At 46.3% G+C, this 15,895-nt stretch overlaps 1 protein-coding gene across 3 annotated transcripts; it reads right to left on the bottom strand.

The window, feature by feature from the left end:
• Positions 1-152: 152 nt before the first annotated feature.
• On the bottom strand, positions 153-8,631 carry LOC134039869 (smoothelin-like protein 2). 3 transcript variants are annotated; one of them, XM_062486010.1, is made up of 10 exons: positions 8,500-8,629; positions 7,515-8,292; positions 4,104-4,185; positions 3,332-3,823; positions 2,999-3,061; positions 2,727-2,784; positions 2,487-2,630; positions 1,630-1,750; positions 1,240-1,391; positions 153-1,010 (listed from the first exon to the last, which is right to left on the bottom strand). In XM_062486010.1, the coding sequence occupies exons 2-10, from the start codon at positions 8,124-8,126 to the stop codon at positions 884-886; spliced, it is 1,851 nt and encodes a 616-aa protein (XP_062341994.1). In that variant the 5' UTR covers positions 8,127-8,292; positions 8,500-8,629; the 3' UTR covers positions 153-883. The 3 variants fall into 3 exon arrangements, with proteins under 3 accessions (XP_062341994.1, XP_062341995.1, XP_062341996.1); XM_062486011.1 differs by having other exon boundaries at positions 4,104-4,182; positions 8,500-8,628; XM_062486012.1 differs by lacking the exon at positions 2,999-3,061 and having other exon boundaries at positions 8,500-8,631.
• Positions 8,632-15,895: the final 7,264 nt, after the last annotated feature.

Genomic DNA, 15,895 nt, shown 5'->3' on the forward strand with positions numbered 1-15,895 from the left:
AGATCTCATCTCCAACAGATCTCAGAAGTACAAACCTACTCGTGATTGCGTATTTGCGTTGCTATAGTAGGCTACTTGGGCACTGACTTTCAGCGTTGTAGTGTTTGGAAGGCAAGTACGTTTTCACGTTTTACAATAATTGGAGCACAGACCAAAGTGATTTATGATTTATTAATTTGAAATAAAAGAACACCCTTTATACATTTCGTGTCGGTCGTTTCATCTCTATGATGTAAGAGCCAGAAATCATATTTATGCTTGAGACATAATACGTTAACAGAAAAAATTATACTTTGCGTAACCGACCAATGAACGGTTTACCATTTCACATTGTCTAATAGTGTTCTACAAGTCTATTGCGATACCAGTTGATGGTATTCACAACTTATAACCTGAATGCTTTAAATATACATGGTGGGAGTGGGTAAATGTATGTTTATTTTGAGACAGGTAGTTAACCTTTAACCCACAATCTATTTGACCAATATTGGTCAAGAGGATGTGACCAGCAGGCGATACTATATCAAGAACTGCGTTGTATACAAAACTATACACTTTATGTCCAGATTCACACATTTAATTACACATGCAATACCTCGTTATTTCAAACGAGGCAATTTCACATCGTATTTACAGCACATGACGTTCTCGCAAAAAGAGTTGTAACTCCGGTGTACATTTTACAATAGTAATATTGTAAACAACCACGACAACAATTGTACATGTCAACAGTGATGATCAGCAACAAATCCAACATAGCGGGATCACTGGACGGAGCTTTCCGTTACAGACGCAGCAGTGGTGAGAGAGCGCTTCACTTTCCGGTAGCGGGTGCGGTAGCGGTTGCAGTAGCTAGGAAGATGATGGGGTACGTTTGTTTTGATCACTCGAACCTCTTCAGGTGGTTGTAGAGGGACTGCACGTAGGTGAACACACACATGGGGTCAGGCTTGTTCCCCATCACCAGCATGTCCTCCACCTCGATCAGTCTCACGCAGTCAGCCTGTTCTCTGACGCAGGGGAGAATAGGGAATGGAACTACACATCTGTAGTATACTACTAAATACTATACTAGTATTATAGTACTAGTACTATACTATTAAGTATATATGCATATACTAGTACTTAGTAATACTAAATACTAAGTAAAATACTGTTATGCCTGAATAATATACACACATACACACAATTTGTGTCTCACACATTCTGACACACACACATTCTGAACCACACACTTACTCTGCTGTAGTAAAGGCAACTTCGAAGTTGTGTTTCCTGTTGGCCGGGTTCAGTGTGTTATAGTCAAACTCCAAAGGGAAGAATGAGTGTACCAGGGCACAGAAGGCCATGCCATCACACCAGCTGGACGAGTAGTTCTGGAGGTCTATGTTCTGGGAGAAACCAAAGCGTTCATAGAAACAGATAAGGGATTAGAACCTGCCACCTCTTCAACTGCAGCCAAATGCTCTAATGTCAAGACTTGTCACACTCACCCCACAAACACACACACTTTTTATCAAGAAAACGATATTTTACAACCGCAGTTATGCATAAAAAAGCTGTTGCACCCACATTTGAAAACAATCCCACTCCCCGGACCAGGAAGTCCTCTGTTCTGCTTCTGCTCACCTGATAGCCGATGGTTTTGGAGCGACACCATTCCAGCAGAATCTGCTTGATGCTGCTGGCGCTGGACACACCGAAACTCTGGGAGCGCTTCAGTTTGGGCCTGGAGTCCTGAGCCTGGGGCCTGTATAGGGTGTCAGATGGCTGAGCGGTTAGGGAATCGGGCTACCAATCAGAAGGTTGCTGGTTCGAATCCCGGCCGTGAAAAATTACGTTGTGTCCGTGGGCAAGGCACTTCACCCTACTTGCCTAGGGGGAATGTCCCTGTACTTACTGTAAGTCGCTCTGGATAAAAGCGTCTGCTAAATGACTAAATGTAAATGTGGGGAACACGGAGGTGACAGCTCACACAGGAACACTACTGGACCTCAGCAGGGCAGGGGTTTGAATGACTGTGTGGTGTGTTTTAATGGGGAGGGGAGGGAGGGAAGGTGTAGGACGGAGGGAGAGGAGCAGGGTGTAGGAGGGATGGAGGGTGTAGGAGAGAGGGTTTAGGAGGGAGGGAGGGTTTAGGAGGGAGGGAGGGTGTAGGAGGTAGGGAGGGTATAGGAGGGAGGGTGTAGGAGGTAGGGAGGGTATAGGAGGGAGAGAGGGTGTAGGAGGTAGAGAGGGTGTAGGAGGGAGAGAGGGTGTAGGAGGGAGGGTGTAGGAGGTAGGGAGGGTATAGGAGGGAGAGAGGGTGTAGGAGGGAGAGAGGGTGTAGGAGGGAGGGTGTAGGAGGTAGAGAGGGTGTAGGAGGGAGAGAGGGTGTAGGAGGGAGAGAGGGTGTAGGAGGTAGAGAGGGTGTAGGAGGGAGGGTGTAGGAGGTAGAGAGGGTGTAGGGTGTAGGAGGTATCTGAAAGCGTGAGGACTCTGCCTACCTGCCTGGCTCAGAGTCCAGCTTCTCAAAGACGGCTCGTTTGGCCTGGGTCCCGCTGGAGCGAGGCAGTGTCTGGGACCTCACCAGCTCTCTCCTGCGCTCCACACCAACACCACTCAGAGACGGGCTCACCGCTCCCTGCACCCTGCAGCACAGACAGACAGACACACACACACATTACCCTGCAGTACACTTACACATTGTACCCTGTGTAGTGACGCGATATGGCGGGGGGACTCACTTCTTGGTGATGCCAGGGGAGAAGCCAGAATTCCCTACGGATCTGGATGGTAGTATTTCTACGTTGAGGACAGAAGATAATATCATTATCTTCCGCGTTTATATCATGCTAATATAAACGGCAGGCTAATAGAGAGGCTAGGCTAGGCTAGTGTAAAGGCTAGGCTCCTACAGAGGCCATGTTAGGCTGGTATAGAAGCTAAGCTAATATAGAGCCTAGGTAAAGGTAAAGGCTAGGCCTATATAGAGGCTAGGCTAGGTGTGTTATGTTACCTGTTGACTGAGGAAAGCTCACGCTTCGTTTAAGACCTGGACTGGATGTCATAAGAGCCGGCCCTTCTCACACAGACAGGAAGTGTGAGAAATGGAGAGGGTACACAGACAGGAAGTGTGAGAAATGGAGAGGGTACACAGACAGGAAGTGTGAGAAATGGAGAGGGTAGGCCAAGTTAGAAAAACAAATGGACAGAAAAGGAAAGAAGGATTTTTGGAAAGAAGAGAGTTGCCATGAGATGTGGACTGGTGAAAAGAAGACAGTTGACAGACAAGAGAAGTACAGTAAAACGATAGAAATGAGAAGAGGTATGGGATTTACATGTCACTCACCACGTTTAAAAGGATATTCCCCCGGTTTAAGAGCAGCTGTATCAGGTGAGGTCCATGCAGGAGACTGGGGAGGAGAGGTTAGAGGCTGGGTAGGGGAGGTGAGAGGCTGGAGAATGGAGGTTGGAGGATGGGTAGGGGAGACTAGAGGCTGTGTAGGGAAGGTTAGAGGCTGTGTAGGGAAGGTTAGAGGCTGTGTAGGGAAGGTTAGGGGCTGAGGAGTGGAGGTTGGAGGCTGGGTAGGGGAGGATAGAGTTTGGGGAGGAGAGGATAGAGTCTGGGGAGGGAAGACTAGAGGCTGGGGACCAGAGCTAAGAGGCTGGTCTGTGCCGGGGCTGGGGGGTGAGGCTTGTCCGGGGCTGGGGGGAGGGTCAAGGCTAGTCTTGGTAATGGCAGTGAGAGGGAGATGAGGCCTGGTCTGGACCACAGCTGAATGGTCCTGGGACACCTCGCTGTCCACCAATGATGTCTCTCGCTGTGACCTCAAAGAGCTCTCTGATTGGATAGGAGACACAGGAAGAATGTATGTATGAGATTCAAGCTGGCAGACTGAACATACAATGTTTAGGGTTCGGATTGTAGAGGATTATCGTTTAGGTTGATTATAGATGCTGGCCTGTGGGTATTTAGGTTGCTTACAGACGCTAAATCTTTGGGTATGTAAGTTAGTTGTAGGTGCTGATCTGTGGGCATCTGAGAAGCCTTGTTGCTTGTGAAAAGGGTATTATGGAGTAGTTAACATCTTATTTGATTGTGTGTGTGTGTGTGTTGTTACCCAGCCCTGTGTGTCTCCCGTTCTCCTGGACTGTGGTGAAGGAGATGCTCTCTCGCTCGGCTGCTGTCACATCAACTCCCTGCTGACAGAACGGAAGCTTCAACACAGAGTCAACATCACAACATCGCTACGACAACACACATGTTGAGGAGCTCTGATGCATTTGGCCTACTCCATCAGTATGTCCTGTATCTGCTGTGTGTGTGTGTGTGTGTGCGTGTGTGTGTGTGTGTGTGGGGGGGGGGAATGTTCATCAAAGTGGAAGCAGCAAAGGGCCTAAAATGGAACTAGTAACATTAGATGCCTTAGATGGCCTGTTGACCCAGCTGGTGTGTGTAGTGCCACCTTGTGGACAAACATGGCAGTGCGGCCTAGCCTCTAAAGGGAGATATTAGCTGAATCCTTCCTTCTACTTCCTACTCTAGTGTGTCTGGGCTCCAGATCAGGGCTCTCACTCTCAGCCTAATCCTGCTCTGTAATGCAGGTCTCACTCTGCTCCTCTGCCTATTTTAGGTTTTGTAATTAGTCTCCACCCTCGGAGACCCCCCCCCCACCCCCCACCCGGCCCCCCCCCCCCCCCAGTCCCCCACCCTCTACCTCCTAATATAGCCCTGAACGGAGGCCTTTGAAATCTGTTTGAGTTATTGGTGCAGCTAACCCCGGTCTGCCCTGTCTACCCCCTCCCTGCCCTGTCTACCCCTCTCCTGTCTACCCCTCTCCCTCTCCTGTCTATCCCTCTCCCTCTCCTGTCTACCCCTCTCTCTGCCCTGTCTACCCCTCTCCTGTCTACCCCTCTCCCTCTCCTGTCTATCCCTTTCCCTCTCCTGTCTACCCCTCTCTCTGCCCTATCTACCCCTCTCCTGTCTACCCCTCTCCCTCTCCTGTCTATCCCTCTCCCTCTCCTGTCTACCCCTCTCCTGTCTACCCCTCTCCTGTCTACCCCTCTCCTGTCTACCCCTCTCCCTGCCCTGTGTACCCCTCTCCCATCTACCCCTCTCCCTCTCCTGTCTACCCCTCTCCTGTCTACCCCTCTCCCTCTCCTGTCTACCCCTCTCCCTCTTCTATCTACCCCTCTCCCTCTCCTATCTACCCTCTCTCTCTCCTGTCTATCCCTCTCCCTCTCCTATCTACCCCTCTCCCTCTCCTATCTACCCCTCTCCCTCTCCTGTCTACCCCTGTCCTATCTACCCCTCTCCCTCTCCTGTTTACCCCTCTCCCAGGCTTTACTAAGGTATGGTACTGTCTGTGACTGCCAGCCACGGCGCTTCTGCCAACTCCTCCCCTCATGGCAGAGCTTAAGGTAACAAGGATTAACACTGGCCGTGATGTTTGGGCTCCACTGACATCCCTATATCACTGTCACTGTCTGCAGGACCTCATACTTTATCTCTTCATCCCACTCATCTATCCCTGTCAAGCTCTCATCTCTCTATCTCTCCATCTCAATCCTCCATCTCAATCCCCTATCTCAGACCTCTATCTCATTCCTCTATCTCATTCCTCTATCTCATTCCTCTATCTCAGACCTCTATCCATCTCAATCCTCTATCTCATTCCTCTATCTCAGACCTCTATCCATCTCATCCCTCTATCTCCTTCTTCCATCTCATCCCTCTATCTCATTCCTCTATCTCAGACCTCTATCTCAGACCTCTATCTCATTCCTCTATCTCAGACCTCTATCTCATTCCTCTATCTCATTCCTCTATCTCAGACCTCTATCTCATTCCTCTATCTCAGTCCTCTATCCATCTCAGACCTCTATCTTTCATTGTTACATTTGCACATCAACACAGAGACACACATAAACACACACACATAGAAACAGACACACACATAGAGACACTGAGAGGGGCTCATTCAGTATCGGGGCTGACACTAGGGTTGACATCAGAGGTGTGGAATGTTGGCAGGGTGTCTGTTTCAAGAGGGGAACAGCTGGCAGGGTTAGTGTGTGTGTGTGTGTTTTGTCTGTGTGTGCGTGTCTCTGTGTGTGTGTGTGTGTATATGTGTGTATGTGTGTGTGTAGGATACTGACAGAGTCTGAATTCAACTTCAGGGAGACTCTGGGCAGGGATTGGTTGACAGACCAATCCCTCATGCGCTGCACTTCAGATAAGACTTTCTGGACCTCTGGCTCCTTTAAGGGCAGGAGGCAGGCTTCTGTGTGTGTGTGTGTGTGTGTGTGTGTTCATGCAAGTACATGACCATGTATTGTATGTGTGTGTGTAAGTACACACATACTCCATGATGAACAGTGAGAGGGTTAGGGTGAGGGCAGAGCTAGAGGGTGAGGGTTAGGGTGAGGGCAGAGCTAGAGGGTGAGGGTTAGGGTGAGGGCAGAGCTAATGAGGGTGAGGGCAGAGCTAGAGGGTGAGGGTTAGGGTGAGGGCAGAGCTAGAGGGTGAGGGTTAGGGTTAGGGTGAGGGCAGAGCTAGAGGTCTGACTGCTGATCATCCATGTTGCTTCCAGCGACACAACAGAAGATGCTGCTCAATGAAAAAGGATCCCCACACTCTCCCTAACCCCAACCCCCTGACCCTTCCCTAACCCCTTTCCAAATCCATACCCTACCCTACCCTGCATGTGGCTCAACAGTTGTCTCCGTCATCAAACAGCGTCCACCCTGAAACTCAACATCATCAAGTCTTTCTCCATCTTCTCTGCCTCTACACCCCTCTTCGTGGGCCGTGGTGGTACCGTCCGTGCTACCACTGTACAACATGGATTAGCCCATACCCCGGCTGAGGGAAACTCCCGTGACTGCAACTTCGTCATGGAATAGTGGAAAACTCAGGGTTGGGTTTGTCTCACCTCTCCCCAGTTCTGTTTTTATACATTCATGGCTGCATGATGTCACACCTCAGGGTAAAGTGGGAATGTGATGCTATAAAAATCCACTCAGTATGCAGGGCTGTGGCACACATACACACACACGTACACACACACACGAACACACATACAACCGTACAAACCAACCGTACAAACGCGCACACACACACCCATGCGTACAGACATGCTCTCTCTTTCTCTCTCTCCATCCCCCTTGGGTAGCTATAAAAAGCGAGGCTCATTGTAAAAGGCAAGTGGGCATCTTTAAATCCCCGCTCCTGAGCCCTGAGCGTGGCTAGTCTTACCCAGGGGAGGACAACGCCCCCAGAGGAACTAGACCCAGAACCAGGGCCATCAATCAGACCAGAATTCCAAAAATACATGTGCCCTTTCAGGGGGGGGTTGAACTTAGAGGGGCTGGAGGCACTAGGGAGAGAGGGGGAGAGAGAGAAAGGGAGAGGTAGAAGTAGACAGAGAGGGAGATAGAGGGAAATAGAGGGAGATAGAGGGGGTACACATCCCAATTCAAGTTAGGTCATATCTCTGGTCACGTTAGGGTTAGGTGACATCCATACTCACGTTGGACAGAGTCCGAGACAAGTGGGCTGACAAGGCAGGAGATGATGGGTGGGTACCGGAACTGGGACCGGGTCCAGAACGCAGTCCTGTTCTCCAGGGGAGTTCTGACCCTGAGGAGGCTGGGAGGGTGGAGGCGGCTTGACTGGGCTGGCTGCTACCCACAGAGCCCAGAGGAGAGGAGCCAACCTGGGGCTGTGCCTGGGGCTGGGCCTGGGGCTGGGCCTGGGGCTGGGCCTGGGGCTGGGCCTGGGCCTGGGGCTGGGCCTGGATCAGTCCATGCCCCTCTCCCATCCTCTCCTCCCCCCCCAGGGGGCTCCTCTCAACCGGTGCCCCAGCCAGAGCCTCCACCAGGCGGGTAAGAGTCTCCAGCTGCCCCCGGAGCTGCTGGTTCTCGTGCTGCAGCAGCGTCACAGCCTCCAGCAGGGGTGCGCTGGTCCTGCAGGCCTCGTCCACCCTCCGCTCCATCCCCCGCTTGAACGCGCTCACGTCCACGTGCACCTCGCTCACCGCCGCGCGCAGCGTCGCCTCGAAGCGCCCCAGAGCCTCGCACACCGTCTCCTCGCGTGCACCTGCGGCGGGCAGCGCTACCTCCGGGCCAAGGGGGGCGTCCATGATGGCTGCCCCAGGGTAGAGTCAACTGGTCGGGGAGCTCAGTCTCCTAACTCTTCTCTGCTTCTGAGCTTCACTCCCTCCTGCGTTCAGAGGCAGAGGCACTCTGCAGGCCTTCAGGAGAGGAGTAGGGTGTTGACAGGTGCGAGGGGTTGACAGTGGGATGGGCCTGAAGACAGATGCCGCCAAGCCATTAAAACCCCATCATCATTATACTTCACATACGAAGGGTTCTCAGTCACAAATGACTACTGCTGTTAGCGCCAAGCTCTTGCCAATGGGACGCATTCAAAATGATATCCCAATTACCAAACAAACAGTTTGACAAGGCAATTACAACACATAAAAACTGTCAGAGATGTTACATGTTACGTACCACCGATGTTGTGAGTTGTCCAGCTGACGTGGGGTGAACAGCGGAGTAGTCGGGTTGTTACCTGAGCTGGTATGAACAAAGCTGGTCTGGACTGTAAGGACTGTAGAGAGAGAGTGTGTGTGTGTGTGAGCCCTTGCTGTCCTGCTGCCCTTCTTAAAGCAGCAGGAGAGTGAGCAGGTTGATCTCAGTGTCTGGGTTGTGCGGGGGAAGGGAAAGTCAAAGGGGAGGGAACCATACCCACCCCACCCCCCAACTGTCCTCCCGCCTCACTCTCTCTTTCTACTGCTGTGCCAACTCGTGGAAAAGTAAGAGAGAGTGAGAGGAGATAGAGTTAGAAGAGGGCGAGAGAGACGGAGATAGAGAGACTATAGAGGGTATGTTGACATCATCAAGGCTGGTATGTATGAGACAGTAAGCATTAGATGTGAGACATGAAAGAGTGGCAAGTCCAAACCAGTTGTAACTCTAGGAAAAAACACAACCAGTGTTAGCCTAGCTCTGTGTTAGCCTACATCTACACGGTCTGTGGCAGCCTAGCATTGTGCTAGCCTAGGACTGTGTAAGCCTAGACTTGTGTTAGCATAGCACTGCGTTAGCCTACTCCTGTTTTAGCCAAGCCCAAAAAGTAAAAAATGCTGTGCATGATGTCTTTGTTTGATCTGCGATACGATGAACAGTACAGCTAAAAGCTCTATTGTTGATTGTCCGTGTTTGTTAAGACAGTGACATCATGGTTGTCATGACAGCCCCAGTATCAAGAACCCAAAACAGTGTGCAGCCAGAGCCCTCTGGTGCAGCTGAGGTAATGTTCCTGTGAGGAGGAATCACACGTTATCGGACAGGAAGTGAGGCGGGGCGGGGGGGGGGGGTGATGCAGGGGAGTCATAAAGGCAGGAGAGAGTGAGAAAGTGATTTATTAGGTGAGGTATTGCAGTGTTGTTGCTGTGGACGATCCAACTCAAACATTCATAGCCTAGACCACCTCTTTACTGTTGGCCTAAACACCAGTTAGTCATGATATATAATCATGTATATTATACATACTGTTGGCCTAAACACCAGTTAGTCATGATATATAATCATGTATATTATACATACTGTTGGCCTAAACACCAGTTAGTCATAATATATAATCATGTATATTATACATACTGTTGGCCTAAACACCAGTTAGTCATGATATATAATCATGTATATTATACATACTGTTGGCCTAAACACCAGTTAGTCATGATATATAATCATGTATATTATACATACTGTTGGCCTAAACACCAGTTAGTCATAATATATAATCATGTATATTATACATACTGTTGGCCTAAACACCAGTTAGTCATGATATATAATCATGTATATTATACATACTGTTGGCCTAAACACCAGTTAGTCATGATATATAATCATGTATATTATACATACTGTTGGCCTAAACACCAGTTAGTCATGATATATAATCATGTATATTATACATACTGTTGGCCTAAACACCAGTTAGTCATGATATATAATCATGTATATTATACATACTGTTGGCCTAAACACCAGTTAGTCATGATATATAATCATGTATATTATACATACTGTTGGCCTAAACACCAGTTAGTCATGATATATAATCATGTATATTATACATACTGTTGGCCTAAACACCAGTTAGTCATGATATATAATCATGTATATTATACATACTGTTGGCCTAAACACCAGTTAGTCATGATATATAATCATGTATATTATACATACTGTTGGCCTAAACACCAGTTAGTCATAATATATAATCATGTATATTATACATACTGTTGGCCTAAACACCAGTTAGTCATGATATATAATCATGTATATTATACATACTGTTGGCCTAAACACCAGTTAGTCATAATATATAATCATGTATATTATACATACTGTTGGCCAAAACACCAGTTAGTCATAATATATAATCATGTATATTATACATACTGTTGGCCAAAACACCAGTTAGTCATAATATATAATCATGTATATTATACATACTGTTGGCCTAAACACCAGTTAGTCATAATATATAATCATGTATATTATACATACTGTTGGCCTAAACACCAGTTAGTCATAATATATAATCATGTATATTATACATACTGTTGGCCTAAACACCAGTTAGTCATAATATATAATCATGTATATTATACATACTGTTGGCCTAAACACCAGTTAGTCATAATATATAATCATGTATATTATACATACTGTTGGCCTAAACACCAGTTAGTCATAATATATAATCATGTATATTATACATACTGTTGGCCTAAACACCAGTTAGTCATGATATATAATCATGTATATTATACATACTGTTGGCCTAAACACCAGTTAGTCATGATATATAATCATGTATATTATACATACTGTTGGCCTAAACACCAGTTAGTCATGATATATAATCATGTATATTATACATACTGTTGGCCTAAACACCAGTTAGTCATAATATATAATCATGTATATTATACATACTGTTGGCCTAAACACCAATTAGTCATAATATATAATCATGTATATTATACATACTGTTGGCCTAAACCTCAACACTTTCAGTTCTTCAGGAAAGAGAGAGCAGGGGTCCCCAATCTGGAGGCTGGAGAGATGACCGCATTTATTGTTTTGCTCCAAACCCTCTCAAATTGATTTAGATTTTAAATATAATTATTAAAACAGGTGTGTTGGAGTCGGGTTGTGGCAGTGCTGCTCTCTGCTGGTCTACTAGAAACACTACATCCAGGTAGCTCTCTGCTCCTCCAATTCTGTTTCCATTGAAAAATCTTTAAAATTTATAATAATAATAGAATAAGACTATTTATACAGCACATATTATACAAGAATTGCTGCTCAATGTGCTTTACATAAAATCAATAAAAACAATATTTTAAGTAATAAAAGTAATAAAAGATCAATATTATAAATAAAGGGGCTACGATAATGTAAAACAATCATCTCATGAACATGGATTTGAAATTAAAGACTGAATACACAGACATCGCCAGTTATATTATACTATCTGGTGGACACCAGGTAATTTTTCTTTTCACATGAATGTAGCAGAGCTGTTTGGAGTGAAGCCCAGAAGCTTACTGTATTTCTGGACCAAAGCCTCGAGGATTAGCTGGGTTAGCAATTCAGCTATCCAGTATGTATTTGTTTACATGGAAGCGAGGACAAGGCTTCCGTTATAATGATCTTACAGCGCCACCTGGTGTCACGGAGGTATCCCACCTGCATCCCAAATCCCATACTTTTAAATTTTAGTACGTTATTCTGTTCACTTTCTCTTGCGTATGTTTTTTTCCGATAACTTTTTACTCAAATTATTTACACACATATTTGTACTTTGTACTTCTTACATTTTCAAGCCAGGCTTGTTAATTGAGTTTTAATCTGTTTTCGGTGGCATGATCAATTGATCAATATTATTTCTCATTGCTTTTTTTTTCCTGGCTAGCTGTTGTCGTATTGTGTGTGAAAAATAAGTTACTAAAGGTTGAAAAACATTTTCGAAAAAAAGTTATAAAAAAAAAGTTTGTTTGTGTCGTGTTAAATTTATTTTTTTGAATTTTTCTTTTCTAAAGGTTTAAAAAAAACTAAAGGTTTAGCCAGAAATTTTACCAAAGTCTTTTTAAGTATCTGTACTTCAACTTGAGTGAAGGATGAGTCTACTTTTTCCATCTCTGATGGTATTATGGCTATTGGGACACACCATGCAAGTCTGGTCAGGAGTCCAAGACACAACTTCACTGACATACAATAAAGACAGCACAACCACAACAACTCTTCTTTAAAAGGATCAAATCAGATACAATAAAGACAGCACAACCACAACAACTCTTCTTTAAAAGGATCAAATCAGATTTATTTGTCTTTAAGGGGTGTCTGAATTCACAAGTTGCAACAAAATAATTCCTCTCAATCAATGCTTAGGTTACTTCATTTAAGAGCCCATATTAGCTTCCAGATAATAAATTCCTCAAAAGTCACACTACAAACAAAAAAAACTATATATGTATATATCAAACCAGATATATAAATATATATGAATAATCAGAATGTTATCAAAAATAACAGGAGGCAGGGAGTGTTAAAGGTTGTGAAGAAGCTGCATACAGGAAGTAACACAGCCAACAGGAACAGGAAGTAACAGCCAACAGGAACAGGAAGTGACAAGGATGGATGGTCCACATAGGGACACAATGTTAACTTACACCGTACAGTTAGGGAAGTCTGAATCCCAAAGCAAAGAAGCACAGCAAACAAACTCAGATCTTGGGAGTTAGAGAGAAAAAAAATAAATAAATATGGAGACAATGGAGGGGAACCGACCGATAAACAAATCATATATCAAAACATATAATTGAAATGGAGTGCTGGTTCGAGGAGGAGACATACAGTACGGTAGACTATGAGGATGTTGGGGTGCACATGCATGGACACAAGCTGGCACCTCCTCATGTGATAATGCCCCGGTTGTCTGGAAAAATTTTGATTTCTTTGTATCCTTTTTTTTTTTTTTTTTTTTACACAGCCACAACCTGTAAACACTACCTGCCAACTCTGGTTTTGCGCCAAACTTGAAGGTATCACAAACAGAAGGCACTGGATACCAATTTGGTTCACTGTCCAGAGCTCCAACCCAGATCTGGACAACAGTGTTTGCTTGTTAATTATTTTCTTTTCTGTTTCTTTGCTTTTTTTGCATTTCATCATCCCAGGTATAGACATCTTTCCCTATTCCTTATTTGAAACCCAAATCAGTCAAGAATTAAGTCCACACCCCCCCTAACACCCCCCCCCCCCCACCACCACCACCCCCCAATAGTCCCTGGATAGGAGGGTCCGGCCCTGAATGGATATGTGAGAAATCAAAGCAGCAAAATACCGTAAAAGTGATCCTGGGGGTGGGGCCCCCGACACACAGCTCTACGTAACGCACAGGCAGAACACACACGCGCGCACACGCCGACCATGCTACCGCTCCGATGGACCTGGGGTTCGGTGGTTGTGGGAAGACGTATGACATGCAGTCTGGGTTGTAAGGCGTGCATCACATCCCCCGTGGCCATCCTTAGAGGGGACCTATGCTCCACTGTGATCCCTGAAAGGGGAACCTTCCTCTGGGGTCTGCAGGAGGGCAGTCCCCCTGAGGAGACACGCTGGGGTGGGGGATGGGTGGAGGACGGCAGGTGATGAAATGGATCATCTACTGAAGGTAGGGATCTGTGCTACAGCTGTGATTCAAACATCAAGGGATTTCCAGTTGTTTGTCTAACCTAGACTTGGTTGACTAAAGTGCCTGACAATCTTTGGTCTACCAACCTTACAGGTTGTAATATCGCAAGCCATGTCAGAATGCATTTGGAAGAAATGAAGGTGGTGACGGAGGGGGGGGGGGGGGGAACAGTGTAAGGAGAAGACAGCACATCACTACAGGTATTTCCAGAACCCATTCATGGTCACCACTCACAGTTTCATCCTCTTAAAGTAGACCTCTAAAGGCAGGCAGATATGTTCACATCATCATCAAACCCTGAGCAAAGAGAGCATGTCTCCCAAGAGGAAAAACTAAGACTTTACATTTTATGGTTGAAATATATATATATATATTCCTTAAGGAATACAAAATTAAATATGAGGATATGTGAATGCATTACAACCTTGGAAGCCTCTACTACTTGCCAACATGTAGGTGGCCCAGTGTAGTGTTGTGGGGATATAAAGGTCTACTGCAGGTGTATTACTTGTGGTAAACACCTCGTCTGACTCCTAGTCCAATCAGCTCCCAGTTCCATTAGTGACTATATAGTAGCTGTAAGCATGGGTTTTTAATCGGAGGATGAGGGGAAGTGGGGCCGTGGCTTCCATTTCCTCTCCATGACAGATTTCCCTGCCACACCGTGTGGTGGTAGAAAATACCAAGGTACCAACTGGAGAGAGAGAAAGGAGCAGAGAGGGGAGAGAAAGAGAGGGTGGGGTGCGGGTTTGGAAGGAATGGGAGGTCGAGAGAGAGGGGAGAGCGGGTTTGGAAGGAATGGGAGGTAGAGAGAGAGGGGGAGAGCGGGTTTGAAAGAAATGGGAGGTAGAGAGAGAGAACCACAACAGGCCTTGGGATGATTCAGCGGGGTGATTTGCCACGTAATGCTGAACTGAGCAGGAACGACCAGCTCCCATCCTGGGCCTGGGCCAAACGGAACTAACCAACCCCATCATTCTGCAGCTCGGCTCCCCTCATCCCCCTCCCCTCCCCCTCCCTTCGCTCCGATGGTTAGCTGACAGCTCTCCGCCACTGTCCGCGACACACTCATCTGTCCCACCAGTCCCCGCTGTGAAAACAGTTCCTCCAACGTGGTTAAAGAAGAAGGGCCTGGTGCTGTCAGGCAAATAGTGTCCTAGGGCCAAATAGTGCCCTACCTGACATCACAATGCCGTTCCGATGCAAGGACGCGTCCGTTGCTATGCCAAACTTAAATTCCTGAGATATCTACGCGTGCTAGCAGGAAACTGTCATGGTTGCTATACTGGTTACTAGGTAGGAAGTTTTGTATTTAGGCTTATTTAAACCAGTTTATTCTACTCTAAGATTTAAAGTTTTCACTCCTTCGATAGCTAGTGCTAGGTAGCTAGTTGTTTTCGTCGAAAAAATTACTTATTTAGCATCAATTTTAACAGACCGGGAAGGCAACACGTGGCACACCTAAATACAAAACTTCCTATCTAGTAACCAGTATAGCAACCATGACAGTTTCCTGCTAGCACGCGTAGATATCTCAGGAATTTAAGGTCGGCATAGCGACGGACGCATCCTTGCATCGGACGGCATTGTGACGTCAGGTAGGACACTATTTGGCCTGACAGCGCCATGCTTACGTCACTGGTGCAAATGTGCAGACAGGGCTGGTGTGCATAGATTACCACGGTAGGGAACACCCTGGGTTATTCAACAGCTTAGGCTTCTAAATTGCCTCTGATTCTTTCAATAAAATCATTCTTAAGGTTAACTCAGCAACTACTTCTTAGTCACACTCACACACTGTTAGTTCCACCTGCTCACCAACACACATGCATGTTATAAAGGCTCTTAGTGAGCCCCTTAATGATTCACTTCCAGAACAGGAGGAATATCGGGAGCGAGTCTGTGCAGAAGTTACCGTGTGTGTGTGTGTGTGATACAAACATTCTACAAGTGCAGAATGATGGCTTCAACTGACTTTCAAAGTGCTAACAGAATCTACAGAAAGTTATTCAGGTTGTCATAAAAAACTAGATTTCACATGGTATGCATCCACTAAAAACATATTCTCATCCTTCACTATTTACAGCCCTACGATTGGTGCTCCATGCTAACGCTAACTCGCTGGCTCGC

Source organism: Osmerus eperlanus, chromosome 19, assembly GCF_963692335.1.
Source record: "Osmerus eperlanus chromosome 19, fOsmEpe2.1, whole genome shotgun sequence".
NCBI lineage: Eukaryota > Metazoa > Chordata > Actinopteri > Osmeriformes > Osmeridae > Osmerus > Osmerus eperlanus.

What these genes read in the sequence shown, in the direction of transcription:
- LOC134039869 (XM_062486010.1), bottom strand. Translation starts at nt 8,126, where the DNA reads ATGGACGCCCCCCTTGGCCCGGAGGTAGCGCTGCCCGCCGCAGGTGCA. An exon ending in TGTCTCGGACTCTGTCCAAC is followed by an intron (nt 4,186 to 7,514) that starts GTGAGTATGGAT and finishes CCGTTCTGTCAG; the next exon opens with CAGGGAGTTGATGTGACAGC. An exon ending in GGAATATCCTTTTAAACGTG is followed by an intron (nt 3,062 to 3,331) that starts GTGAGTGACATG and finishes CTGTGTGAGAAG; the next exon opens with GGCCGGCTCTTATGACATCC.